The sequence below is a fragment of the Sceloporus occidentalis genome, unplaced genomic scaffold (assembly GCF_023333645.1).
Source record: "Sceloporus occidentalis isolate IW3139 unplaced genomic scaffold, rSceOcc1.0.p SCAF_186, whole genome shotgun sequence".
Taxonomy (NCBI): Eukaryota; Metazoa; Chordata; class Lepidosauria; order Squamata; family Phrynosomatidae; genus Sceloporus; species Sceloporus occidentalis.
This window is the reverse complement of record NW_028317166.1, coordinates 115,596-128,908: the sequence shown is the minus strand read 5'-3', so window position 1 is coordinate 128,908 and position 13,313 is coordinate 115,596. Positions and strand designations below refer to the sequence as shown.

Sequence of the window (13,313 nt, the reverse complement as noted above, 5' to 3'; positions counted from 1 at the left end):
ATGACATTAAACAGCATGGTTGTTTTGATCTAGTTAGCTGATCACTTTGCATCTGTAAGCAATGGTCTTCCTGTTAGCGATTTGAGTTACCGTGAGGAGCTCTCTTCTACATTAGTTCATGTCTAGAGGCTTTGTTTAATGTTCACTGATTAGAAAGCAAAAGTATTGGTCTGAAACCGTATTTGATGGTAGATAAGAACAATTCGGACTATGTAGTCTGATCCCATCTTTTCCTTTTATCCTCCACTAGGATGACAGTGACGGTATTCCCTGGTCAGAAGAAAGGGTGGTGCGAAAGGTGCTTTACCTATCTCTCAAAGAGTTCAAGACTGCGCAAAAGAGACAAAGTGATGACTGCATTAACGGCAGCTTCAAAACTCCAAATGGTGAGTGCTCGATAACGTACATTTTTCTCCTATTAAAAGTTTAAAACACTAATTTCTTCATCTAAGGACTTGATTATTTTCACATTTTTGTGTCCAAAACTGTCCATGAAGTGTGTGTAATATGGAACAATGACTATTTTGGACACCTCGTCAGAAATTTTAGATCCACATTTACGCTTCTTCACACTTAACCTCATAAAAAAAATCTGATTATTTCTAATATGCAGATGAAACCCCGGGGAGTTCCCTAGTATGCAGGTAATCGGTTGAGCCATTATGAAGGAAGGCTTTGCCTACTATTGGGGGATAAATGTCATTATAAACATGCCATCCAGAATGCACTTGCATCTTTTACGTATTTTATAAACTCAGGTGCTTTGCATTCCGTAAAGGAGCAGTGTGTGTGCGTGCGTGCGTATGCAGGCATGCATGAATGTTTATCTACAGCAGAAAACACACACACATATATGTATATATGTGTGTGTGTGTGTGTTTTCTGCTGTAGATAAAAGCCATAAAGGCCGGTAATTTACTTTTTTGTGTTTCCTGCTCACAGTGGCTTTTAGTTTACTTATTATGTCTTGTTTGGCAGGAAGATATGTACGACACATTACACAGGTGAGATTTTTTTCCCCCTGGTACAGTCATTAACAATTAAAAATAAATGTGTGTGCAATTTAATATATAATAAATTCCAGTTCTTATTTGAAAGCAAATACACATTTAATAAAGTGTTAACCCATGTTCTCAGTTTCAGGCCTAACAGATGGCCCTACCTATTTTAGCATGCGAAATCTGCCAGTGACCTTAAATACCCTTGTACTCTGGCTGTAGCAGAAGATGAGTACATCGGCCTAAGCTGTTTGTCCTCATCCTTGGCTGAGTATTGCTAACCAAGCCTGCAAGCTATAAATCAAGGGAAGCCTCTGCCAACACATATTACCATTTAAGCACAGTGGAATGTATGCATTATATCAGAGGCTCTGGTAATATTTACATATACAGATTTATGGAGCGCTTGTGGGAGAGGCAGCCTTACAAAGTGGAGCCACAAACGACCCCCTTGGCTACTATAACAAAGTACAGACACGTTCTACTGTTTCTGAACTTTGCAGGAGCTGGGATAAATGATCTTAATCAGAACCCCTTTCTAAAATAATGTTATATGTCACCCCCTTGAATTAAAAGTGCATCTTGTAATCTTTAGTCCTGAGGATTATTAAGAGTAGTGAGCTCGTATTAGAGAACAAAGCCCAGAGCTGATTAATTGAACATTAGAAAAAAGAACATGGGAAAAAAGGTTTTACGGCTCTGTGTACAAAAATATAGGAATAAAGGACATACGGGAAATAAAGGTTACAAAGGTTTGGCCTGGCAGTTTATGGCCTGTTAAATCAGACCTGTTAGGGACACTTGTGACTTTTCTACATGAGAATACAGAAGGCTTCACCAGACATGAAATTTACAGCACACCTCCGTAATTTTGTCATAATCACATATTTTTGTGAACATCTGGACATCGAATATGCTGGGTTTAACTACCTCCAAAGTACCCATTCTCATAACTTCTGACAGGAACACATCTCTCTGGGCATGTTGGGTAGCCACCAAAAGTATGAAACCCGCATATTGTAAATATATATTCATACTGAACCTTCTCACAATACATACACATTCTCTGTATTTGATATTATGTTGCTGTCCCCTGGATAACCCACCACAGAGCAGATGTTCCAGTGCATTTTATAACACCTTAAGCCCAGCTGATGGTTATCTACTCATTCGATTTATGACCCAGGCCTGGGGTTAGCACTTTAAGGACATATGATCAAAGAATATCCTGTTTGCCAATGGATCAAAGACTACAGAAAATATACATACAGGGTCTAACCCTTGGCTTGCCAGAGGTCTGGCATGACAGCCCTATATTTATAATGAAGTCTAGGGATTTTAACACTTTACATCTGAATAAGGCATGTCTGAGGTCTTACTTGACCCTACATTTTACTGTATGTGTATGTTTGTACCACCAAAAAAAACCCTAAAAGCATATTTAAACTATACATATAGTAGAGACCTTTTATTTTATGCATGTTTCATTTGTGATTATATGATATGATATCTTGGAGTACTGAGTTTTAAGTTATATTGCATTGATAGCAATGTGTTCTGCCATCTTATCAAATATTGCCCGTAATAAAGTACATGGCTTCTATTCTGTTAATACTAAATTCATTCTTGTAGACTCAATGTCGGCATTTCAAATTAGAATGTATTTGCCAAATCGCCCTTTCGATAATGTTTGTGTAACATAAATATCATTAGGTGCTTCATTCAACATAAGCAGCCAGTCCCTAAAGGGACTATTATCTCTGATTTTACTGCCCTATTAAAACCAGGAAGAGAGAAAAAAAAAATCCTTGGTTTATATTATAAAAGGCAAAAATATTTTTTACAGACATCTTTTTATAATGATCATTCCGTTTCTATGTGTCTGTGAACTTGTCATCTCACCACTGATAGTGGGTAGAACCAAAGTCCCATGCAGGTTGGCTGCAACAGGCTTAGGCTAAGGCAAATTGCTTTCAGCCCTTTTTATATTGCTTATTGGCCGCCGTGTTGAAGCATGCCAATGATAAACCTTTTATTTTTCTCTCGTTCTACAGAATTCAAGTTTTCTTTTCTAATTTTACAAGTCACATGATATATTAACATGGCACTAGAATGTTTTAAATATTTTTGATGATGACATAACAGTTACTGAGTTCTCAAGAGAAACGTAGAATATAATTAGATATTTTCTAGTAGAACAACAGGCAGACAGTGAGAGAACAGAGAGATGTACCGAAGCACCGTTAAAAGGACAAAAATATGTAGCAAATGCACATAAAGACACACTGACAGCTCATGGTGCTGGCAGTTATCTCCTAGCTAAATGCATCAGAATTTAGCAGTTTCTGGTTATCGTCCAAAAGAGCAGCTCTTGGCAGGATTCATTGCCTTGTCACCTGAAGACACCTCTCACACAATATATTTTAAGGTTTTCTACAACAATAGTAAAGCTTATATGCTTGTGCTGCATCTCCTCTACTCTGTATGATATATTAACTAATATATAAATTTGCTGGAAAGTTTTAAATACACATCACTATCCTTTAATTGGTAATAAGACTTTCAAAAGTCTACCCACATTAACCATGGTTTGTGCAGTTAATTTTACAGAATCGCCAGCTTTGGCAGCTCATAGTGTAGTCAATAAGTAGAAATGCCCGTCTAATTTGCGGTCTCTTGAACATAGAAACAGAATTTTATGGCTGTTAAGAAAAATAGGCAGACTAGATGGGCCAAATGGTTCTTGAGAGGTAAGGTAAGGTAAGTCTGGCCAGGTCCTATAGTGAGGAAAGCTTTGTCTATCCCATGCTTGTTTAAAGTCCCTCACTGTGTTAGAAAAGACATGTGTGTCTAGCAAGGTCAGACTGGGAATTTAAAACCAGCCCTAAAAATAATTAAATACCAGCCCAATATTTCAAGGTGCCATTTTTGGGCACGCTGCACCTGACAGGTCTATCACTGTTATTTGGGGGGGGGGGGGAACACACTAGTCTTACGTAAGATACACATGAAAACACAGAGCTCATAATATCTCTGTGGCCAATTACATCATGTAAAAGGCTGGAACCAACTGAAAGAGCGCTGATATAGTTTGTATAATGCGGAAAAAACACCGTAAGTGTGAAAATAAACTTTTTATAATAAATTACAAAAAAAGTTATTTAAAACAGAGACATTTCTTTTACAGTTTTATAAATAAAAACCTGTAGCTGGGAGGCTAAGGGAGGGGTACGTGTGTGAGCTGCATAGATTATCGGAGTGTGAATGTGTTTATGTAGATATCGTTAAATATAAATTGTTAGAATGGCTGTGTGTTTAAGTGTGGTTTTAGATTGTATGTGCATGTATGTTTAGGTTTATGGTGTTGGAGAGTCTGTGTGTTTAAGTGTTTGATTTGTATGTATATGTAAGTGTATGGTGTTAGAGTCGCTGTGTATGTATGTGTAATTGTATGCATTTGTTGTAAGAGAGTGGTGTGTGTATATGTAAAGTGTTAGTGGGTATATGTATATTGTTTTAGAGTGGTGGCATGTATGTGTTAGTGTAGAGTTGTCCCTGGCCATCATCATATGCCCATCATTCATTCCAATACTTAACAATCATTACACACGGACCACCGTATTCTTACCCCATAATCATATTATTCTCCATTATCATTTCCATCCCCTGCCGTTATTACCCCATGTTGCACCACAATTACCCCCCTCCATCTTCATACATAACTTATCTCCATACCCATCCTTTATTTCTCCATCTTTATACTCTTCCCTTAGCACATTGCCCCCCTTCATATAAATACAATACTCAACAATAATTTTCATTTACTCATACAATTTAACATGGCTTGTCTGTGCCATCTTTACCCCCAATCATTTGTCTGTGCCATCTTTGCCCCCACTTTGTCAGTACCCTCAAACAGCATGCTTGTGCCATCTTTGCCCCCAAGCACTTACACATCCTTGCTGACACATACTTACACATCCATGCTCACATATGTATACATATGTACGTACGTATTTATGCTATCATACATTCTCATACATTCTTTAAAGCTGCTCTCCCTGCATGCCATGTGCCTGCAGTTTATATCTCTGGCACTCGCACACTGTGCAAGCAGCCTTGCTTTTACCGCTGTGGTCCCACTGCCAGTCAGTTCCGCATGAGATACGATGTTGGTGTTGCGCTGAATGGCATGCATGCATTGGGGGTAAATATATTCGTGGCTGCAAATCTATTTTGCTCCTGCATCTTCATTAGCAGCTGTGTACACGAATAATTCAAGATTGCCTGGTAGGGCCAGTCCATCCCTAATATCGAGAAGGGTAGCGATCAATTAAGGCATGATTGTATGTAAGTTAAAAGTTATTGATAAAGTCATGGGCTCATATATTTTACTTGCATTATGCAGTATGATTGTGTCCTAGTTTTTTATCAAAGGGTCCTATAGATTTCTTAAAACAGAATTTAAACAAGAAAAGAGTGCTTTAGAGACAAGGTGTTTTTATTATTATTTATTATTATTACTCTCCTCTGCTTCATCCTTACTAAAAACTGCAGTTCATATCTTGCTTCATGACTCTTCAGTGAGCCAGAAATTGACACACAAACATTGTCCTATAGGACATTCTGGTGGCAATTGCTAAATGTGATGCAATCAGCACTATATGATTCAATAGTGATCCACATTAAGAATCAACTAGATTGTAAGCTTGCAAGAGCCAGGGCCCTTTTCTCCTTTGTACCAGTTTATTGTGTGTGATTCTAAATTGTTCTTCTGACTGTAACAGCGCTGCGGAATCTGCCGGCGCTTTATAAATAAATGTAATGATAAAGCCTGATCAAATAGGGCAGGCTGACATGAGGTTGTGGGGACAGGGATATGGGTTACATAGTGTAGGGCAGGTCAGATAGGTCACAGAAAGGTCAGGTTATGGGTTATATAAAAAAAAAATAAAAATAGGTTATATAACTTTAATTGCATTTGCGCCTGCGCTAGCGCGTTGCCGCTCTTTTTGAGTGGCTCGTGCTGCCTTTTAGTGTCCGCGCGGGTGCCTCGCGCCGCGCTAAAGGGCGGGAATTGCACCTATAAATAGGTGCACTCTGAGGGGAGCGGTCACTTACCTGGCGATCCACTGAGCGATTATCTGCACTGACCGTAAGAGTCTGGTGAGCGGTAGCGAAGTGGTGAACCGAAGAGTCAGCATGGAAGAGCTGATGAAGTTGCTCCCTCCCACCCACCCTTATGTTTATTTATTGTCATGGCTTTTATCGGGGTAAAGTTGCCCTCTGGGTGAACTGTAATTATTGGTATGCTGGCTGGCTTTCAGGGCGGTTGGCAAGGTTAAAGGTTTATATGGTGCTCTGGGGCTTATGCCAAGGGCTTGTGTTTATTTATATTTATGGTTACAGAGTGAGTTACAGTATATGGGTTTTGTTATACTGGTGAAACTAAATAAAAGCCACGGCCTGATTCATCCAAATTTCAGTGTGTGTGTCTTTATTTTAATATGGTTTTATTATTTAGCAGTCTTATGTCCCTTACAACCTCATGTCATTTTGCATCGGTGTTCCTTTTTAGTAAGTTTGGAGCCAAATATTAGCACCTTATTTTAGAATACAGCTGTCACGGACCGCAAGGGCACTACCTGTCCAAATAAGAAAAATATGATCAAATGGTAGACAGAACGGGTTCATTTATATTTAATCTGAGTAACAAACACAGTGCTTACACAAACAATAGTAAAAGAAGACGTACAAAATATGTAAAAGACAGTATAACAATAAACAAGGATTGCCCACCGAAAATGTACATTATACAAAAGTAAAATAATCTGTGGGAATTTCCAGATGTTACATTCTTTGTAACCTTGTAACTTGTTACATGTGAAAACGATATTGCAGGAAATTCAATGTGCTACCCTCAGATTCCTTTGTCTCTAGGAGATCACCCGGGGGATTGTGTATCCTTCTTAATGAGTTAGGTTGTAAAGTTTGACAACCCACTATTGCCTGGTATTTTAAAATAGCAGATTTTGTTATGGTACCTTGTAAGTTAATAACTTTGGGGTGATCACATTCCCCAATTATTACAAATGTACAGGTAGCAGGCATCTACTACGTACCCATCGACTACATGTCACATTCTTATTGCTCAAATCTCCTTTTACCCCCTCCTGTCATGTTTCCTATCATTCCCGAGGACACACTTAAGTGGAATTATATACATTCCGTTATAGGAAACTGGCAAATGCCGTTTATTTTCTAGACATAACCCACTACCACAAAGTTCCGCATTCTTGGTCCTCAGTTACCCACCGTCAGTGCAGATTTTTTTGTTTCTCCTTGTATAAGCACATGTATTTTTTAAAGGAGTCAGAAGAAGAGATACGTGTATACCTCTGGAAATATGGAACATAGGCTACTGATATTAGGAGTTAGACCTTGCTTTTGTCTGTGCTGGTGCACACGCAATGTACATTTTTTTAATGTGGCTTTGGTTCGGCAGGGACTCCAGTCATGAGCCACCATATTTTTAAAGAGGCAGTATTGCATTTTGTTCTCTTTGTGTTTTTAGCTGTACATGCATAGTTTTAGCATCAGTGACCCGGATGGAGGTTGTGGAGTTCGTGGATGGTGGAGTTTGTTCCCAGCAGGAAATACTGTAGAGATGCACAATGCCTCGTTGCAGCTGTAACTCCACTTCACATGATGCCAAGACTTCCCACTCACCCCTATACACTGCTTTTAAATAATAACATAGGAAGCAAAAGTACAGTTGAAGTTGTGTGTGCTAACTAAGAGCAGCTGTTCATTTTCCTGTAAAATAATGATTATGGTATTGCATAGACCTGAAGACTCCACCTTGAACAGTCTATTTACATTTAGCTTACAGAACAGATCATACACTTTGCATGGGAATAAAAGTATAATCACAGAACCTATATGTCATTGTGGTGCCCTTTTAATGTCAATCATTTTTGTAGCTGAAGAGCCGTTTTAGAAAAATACGGTTTTATTTTCAGACACTTTTGTCCCTTTTCTTGTCTCTTCTCCATGTAAATCATGCACTGCTACATCCCTTCAGATAAATTGGGGCTCTCAGAGGCCAGATTATATTAGCATGGTCACCTCTGCAGTGAATCGTGTATCTGAAAGATGCTGTGCTGCACACATCAATAGTAACACGAACTACCATTTATATCTCAGTGGCATCTGTGGAAAACAGATATGGTGACGATTGTGCTGTTTACACAGGTCTGCTCCTGAAAGGACAGTCTAAAGGATCAGTACAGTCATCTGAAACTGAGAAGGATGACACCTCACAAATGTCTTCAAACACCAACAGCGTGACGTCCTCTGACTCTGAAGATGGGCCCGTGAGGAAAAGGTGAGCAGTTTCCTAAAAGTTGCAGAAAAAATGTTTTATTTGTATAAAACCGCATTGGGAATTCATAATCTGCCATTATCTCATAAAATGAGTAGATAATATCTGGCTTTACACTGTGCATTCATTGTGCACACAGGACCTTTGTGAAAATGGCTTAATCTTTTTTCGTTACTAGGGTTAGGGCATTCATTTTGTTCCTTAATTTATTACAGCTGATATACTCGGATATAGGTGACTTAATACAGGATTTCGTTAGTTACTGGAAAGTCATGGTTTTTATGAAACCTCTATTAGAACATCTGGCTTCCACCATTTGACGATGGGTTATAATTAAATAGTATTAAATATTATACATTCAATTTAGTTATGTTATGTCAGAATTATCCAGCAACTAATCATTTTTTTTTCCTTAAAGCTGCAACATGTAGAGTAGAAGACACATTTTGCCTTTTTTTTTTTTTTTTTAAACAAAAATATATATTGGAAATAGTCTATTGAAAAAGAATGAAATCTTTATGTAGTCTAACCCCATTGTATTACTTTACATAGTCGCCTACTAAGTGTAATTTCTGAATGTAGTATTCAAGGATCATGCGTTCTATGATGTTATTAATATTTCTTTTGGGGACGTGTTAATAGATTGTGGGCTTCACTGCCCCACTCTCTGCCGCCCAAACATTTTGCTCACAAAAAACAAATGAATCATTTGTTATTGACATGGTCTCAGTGGGTTCTAGTGGCGAAATTTCGGGATTAAATCCTGTTGGCACCCCTATGGCACACTGACAGACAAGCTCAGCATTGGAGGGGGCTGTTTAAAAATGTGCAAAAGGGGCTGTCACTTTATAATGGTTTTTGTTCCTGTAAGCGCAATGTCTCTACTGTGGGCGAAGACATCGATAATCATTGAATTTCTTAAGATCTGAAAATATTTTTATACAAAGCCGTTGCTTTCCCAGGAATACTCCAGCCTTAGTGTACATGATAAAGATTGAGGCAGGACTTTGTTTTCTCCAACACTGAAAATGAATGGCTTCAAAGGTTGAATACTAGAAGGATTTGTGTTTGCATGCCTTACCAAAGGCTTTTTATTAGTTTAAATCCTTGCTTTTTCTGGCACTTACTGATTTTCTCACATTAGCGGAACTTGTAAGCTCCTGATCATTTGCCAGTACGTTTTATCAAGAGGAGTCCGCTTTTGCTAGTGGGTTCAATTGACTCCGAACTCATTACATTAATTTGTCAGTTCTCCCATCAAAACACGCATTCATTAGGCTTGCTGTGCTGTGTATCTTTTTATATTCAAAAAGGACCTCTTTTTTTTTTTTTAACCTCTCTAGCTTTGTATTTCACAAATAATTTGTGGTTCCCACACTTATATTTTGACTTGCGTGACCAAACTCTGTCGTCCTTAAACACAGAGACTTGCGTATCTGTTTTTCCGCTGTTGTTGTGGTACGAAGATCACGCTCCTAGATCTTGCATTAAGCAACAAAAACATTTTATCGTCCCTTATGCATAATGCTTCTAAATGCCCTAGGTTTTGCAGTTATGTAGGGAATTGGAACATGCATAATAAAATAAACCAAAACCGTTATATATGGTAATAATTATGTGCGATTAATATTACAATAACTAATTGATCATAAAGTCCCCCCCTTTCTGGCAAGCTAAAAATTGGCACTCATGTTAAAGCATTCATTAATGGGCATTAGAGGAGCCAGAAAACTATACTCGTAAAAAAAATGTTACAGCTGGCTCTTTATAGAGGGACATATATATTATATACTTCTGGATAATTAACATCTTTCAAATTGTTTGGTAGTCATTTCTCTTAGTCATCTCAGAATGCTTCTATAACAAAAATATAGTAGAATAATTTTTTTTTGGTTTCCCTATATGTCTTATCTGTATATACAAACTTAGAATTGCTAACATACTGTAATTTCAGTACTAATTTTTTATTTATATCATTACATTAACCCAAAGGTATCTACCTGATTGATGTATGAATAATTATTACTCGCTATCACCCTTCTGTGAAAGAAAGCATGTCTAATATGGGATTGTGCACCTATATCCACCCTGGAAAAAAAGACAATACAAATAATTTGAATAATGAAACTTTTCCCCAGTACCCCACAGAACTGTTCTTATAGGTACCCGAGTAACGTGTGAAAATAATTGTTGACTACATTTTCATCGCTGTCTCTGAATAAATGGAGCAATTGATGCAGTAGTTGAGACCTACATGTGTAGACCCTGGCACGGGATTTGCTTTTCTAGTTGGATGTAACTGAAATGGCCGGTTAGAAGTAAATATTAATTTCTTGCCTGAAATCTATCTGGGGACCCCAAGCTGTTTGGGGAAAAATGCCATGCCTGTGTCTTGACAGTCTCTGCCAAAGCTAATAGGTGTTAAAGTTGTACAAGGAGTATTGGATTATCTTCTGTATGCAAAAAAAAAAAAAAGAAAAAATGCTGAATCTTGCAGTTCACAATAAAATTCATTATGTGTTGAAACTTGTGTATGTCTTTATCTGTACTTCGCTACTGCTTACATAGCAGAAGTGGTGCGCCATTTCACCAACTTGGAACTTCATCTCTGATATACTTTCTTTTTTAGAAGGACCTGCAAACTAATTTTATTTTCATAAGATATATATAGATATAGATAGTTTGACAACTAATAAAGTGACCATTGTTACAAATGGCAAAATTGATGCACAGATTGATTTAACCCCTTAATGACAAAGGCCTGTACATGTACGGGCTTAAAACGCATTGTTTTCAATGGGCTTAGGGACTGCCCATTGTCCTTAAGGAGTGTGTGTGGGGGAGGTCACTTAATGTTATACTCTACATTTTTGTAGAGAACTAGATTTCTGAGAGTGGACACTCACTAAAGGCTCTCATTTATTTTGTTCAGTACAAGAAAGTCTATTCATCTTCCATCCGACACCGTTATAATGCTCTGACTGCAGGGCTGGAAAAGATTCGTGTTTGATGCCTTTCAAAAATCTATTTATTGCTGTCACGTTCTGTATGTATCAGACTAAGATTTAAGGACATAACCTCAGATGGGCTTAAAAGTCTTAGCTGCCATTAGGTGACTTCTCTAGTGAGCCTTTATTTTTGGGTCTGTTTCTTCGCATGCTGTTGTATCGCTCAACTGAAGTACGCACAGAGGGCTTGCTGTTTAATTAGTACAGAGGCCGTTTTGTGCAAGGGGCTTCGCTTGAGCCCCCTCTAGAGACTGTACAGGTGCAAGAAACCTGCTGGTGAATCCTCCCTCTTTCACTGCACATCTGTGGGGTTATTATGTCCTCCGCCAGCTTATTATTAACTAGACAATTTCTTTATATGCTGGCAGAAACCAGAGCTCAATGAACCAGATTTATTATTTGCAACAGACTTAGTATTTTTTTTTTTAAAACAGGCCCAATAGTCAACTCCAAAGTGTGTAGCTATAAACGTTCAAGGCATTCAAGTATGTTAATACTGGGAAATTATTTAGGCTTAAAGCAGCCACGGGGTACCTGATCCCTTGATTTATGGTACAGCGATAATTGGTTACCATGAACCATTAATTAGTTATAGACAGTGTAAACGTATAACCTCAAATTCAGAATTTTGGGCCAGTAACTTGGAAGTTATAATCCCACAAACGCTACTCAAAGTCCCAGGAGCAATGCCATATACTGCACTTAAAGTTTTAGGTTTTTAACATATATACAAAAGATGTCTTCTGTTTTAGTTGAACAGCTCTACAACACTTTATAACTCTAAGGAGTTAGAACTTTTATGAACATTTAAAAATGCATCGTTTTTATTTCCTTATTATTTGCCAATATAGAGGTTCTTAGATCTACGCAAAAATGTTTCTAATTTTCTTATTCAAATCTTTTTGCGTTTAAGTTGAATAAATAAATATATGTAATGTCGTTTGCAGATTTGTATGACTAATGTACCAGAAGTGTGCCACATTAACATACAATATGAACGGGAATAAGCAGACATAAACGATAGGGGAAATCCCATAAAAGATCCCACTGTTATTCTTTATTTATCAGTGCAAGTTTGTTTCAGTACAAGTAAGGTTGATTTATTTTAAAGTCCTTATTGCCTGGACATTGTCTCCATACATTACAGATCCAGGTGCTTAGGTGACATCTGTTTCTTGTATATGTCAGTCAGTATGGTAATGTTGTCATCCGAATGACTAGTGCCTGCTTAATGTAAGGTAGCAACTGCAGGGAACTTGAAGCATTCGCTTGGGATCTTTTGACAGTTAAAGATTTCTTTAAGTGCAGTTTCTTGTGCAGATACAATGTGTTTTGTATGCACTTTGTACTTTGTTTCTTGGCATAGCATTCTGCGTGTGGATTTTATTTCAAGCATTTGCATTCTATGGTGCGATATATAAAACTGATAATGTGTTTCTCTGTTCCTACCAATAATTAATTCTATACAATACTCTTGTTAGATCTCTGTTTATATATATATATATATATATATATATATATATATATAATATATATAGAGAGAGATGTAGATTTAGATAAAAGCCTCTTTGGTTTGAAGCCATGTGTGACTGATTGAGTAGTGTGTGCGTGTGTGCGGTACAGAACTGGTGAAATGCTACCTTTTGTTCTTTATTATATTATGCTTTTATTGTTTTGCAGGCCAAGGCTCCAAGCACAAAGGAAATTTGCCCAATCCCAGCCAAACAGTCCCAGCACAACCCCCATTAAAATTGTGGAGCCGTTGCTACCACCTCCAGTTACTCAGATATCTGACCTCACCAAGCGTAAGCCCAAGACTGAAGATTTCCTCACCTTTCTGTGTCTTCGAGGTAAGCATATTTTTTTACGTGTTTGATAGTGCTCGCTCCGTTTAAGGACCAAGCCAGTGGACCCCATTGTTCA

The 13,313-nt window shown here is 37.8% G+C and overlaps 1 protein-coding gene across 1 annotated transcript in view; it reads left to right on the top strand.

Annotated features, from left to right (window-relative positions):
• The first annotated feature begins 256 nt into the window (after window positions 1-256).
• LOC149278656 (protein Jumonji-like) overlaps window positions 257-13,313 on the top strand; it is a 40,628-nt gene continuing 27,571 nt past the window's right edge. Inside the window, exons 1-3 of the mRNA XM_089501897.1 lie at window positions 257-386; window positions 8,253-8,385; window positions 13,071-13,240. Coding sequence (XP_089358023.1) covers window positions 8,324-8,385; window positions 13,071-13,240 — 232 coding nt within the window. The 5' untranslated portion in view covers window positions 257-386; window positions 8,253-8,323. The remainder of the gene's footprint in view (window positions 387-8,252; window positions 8,386-13,070; window positions 13,241-13,313) is intronic.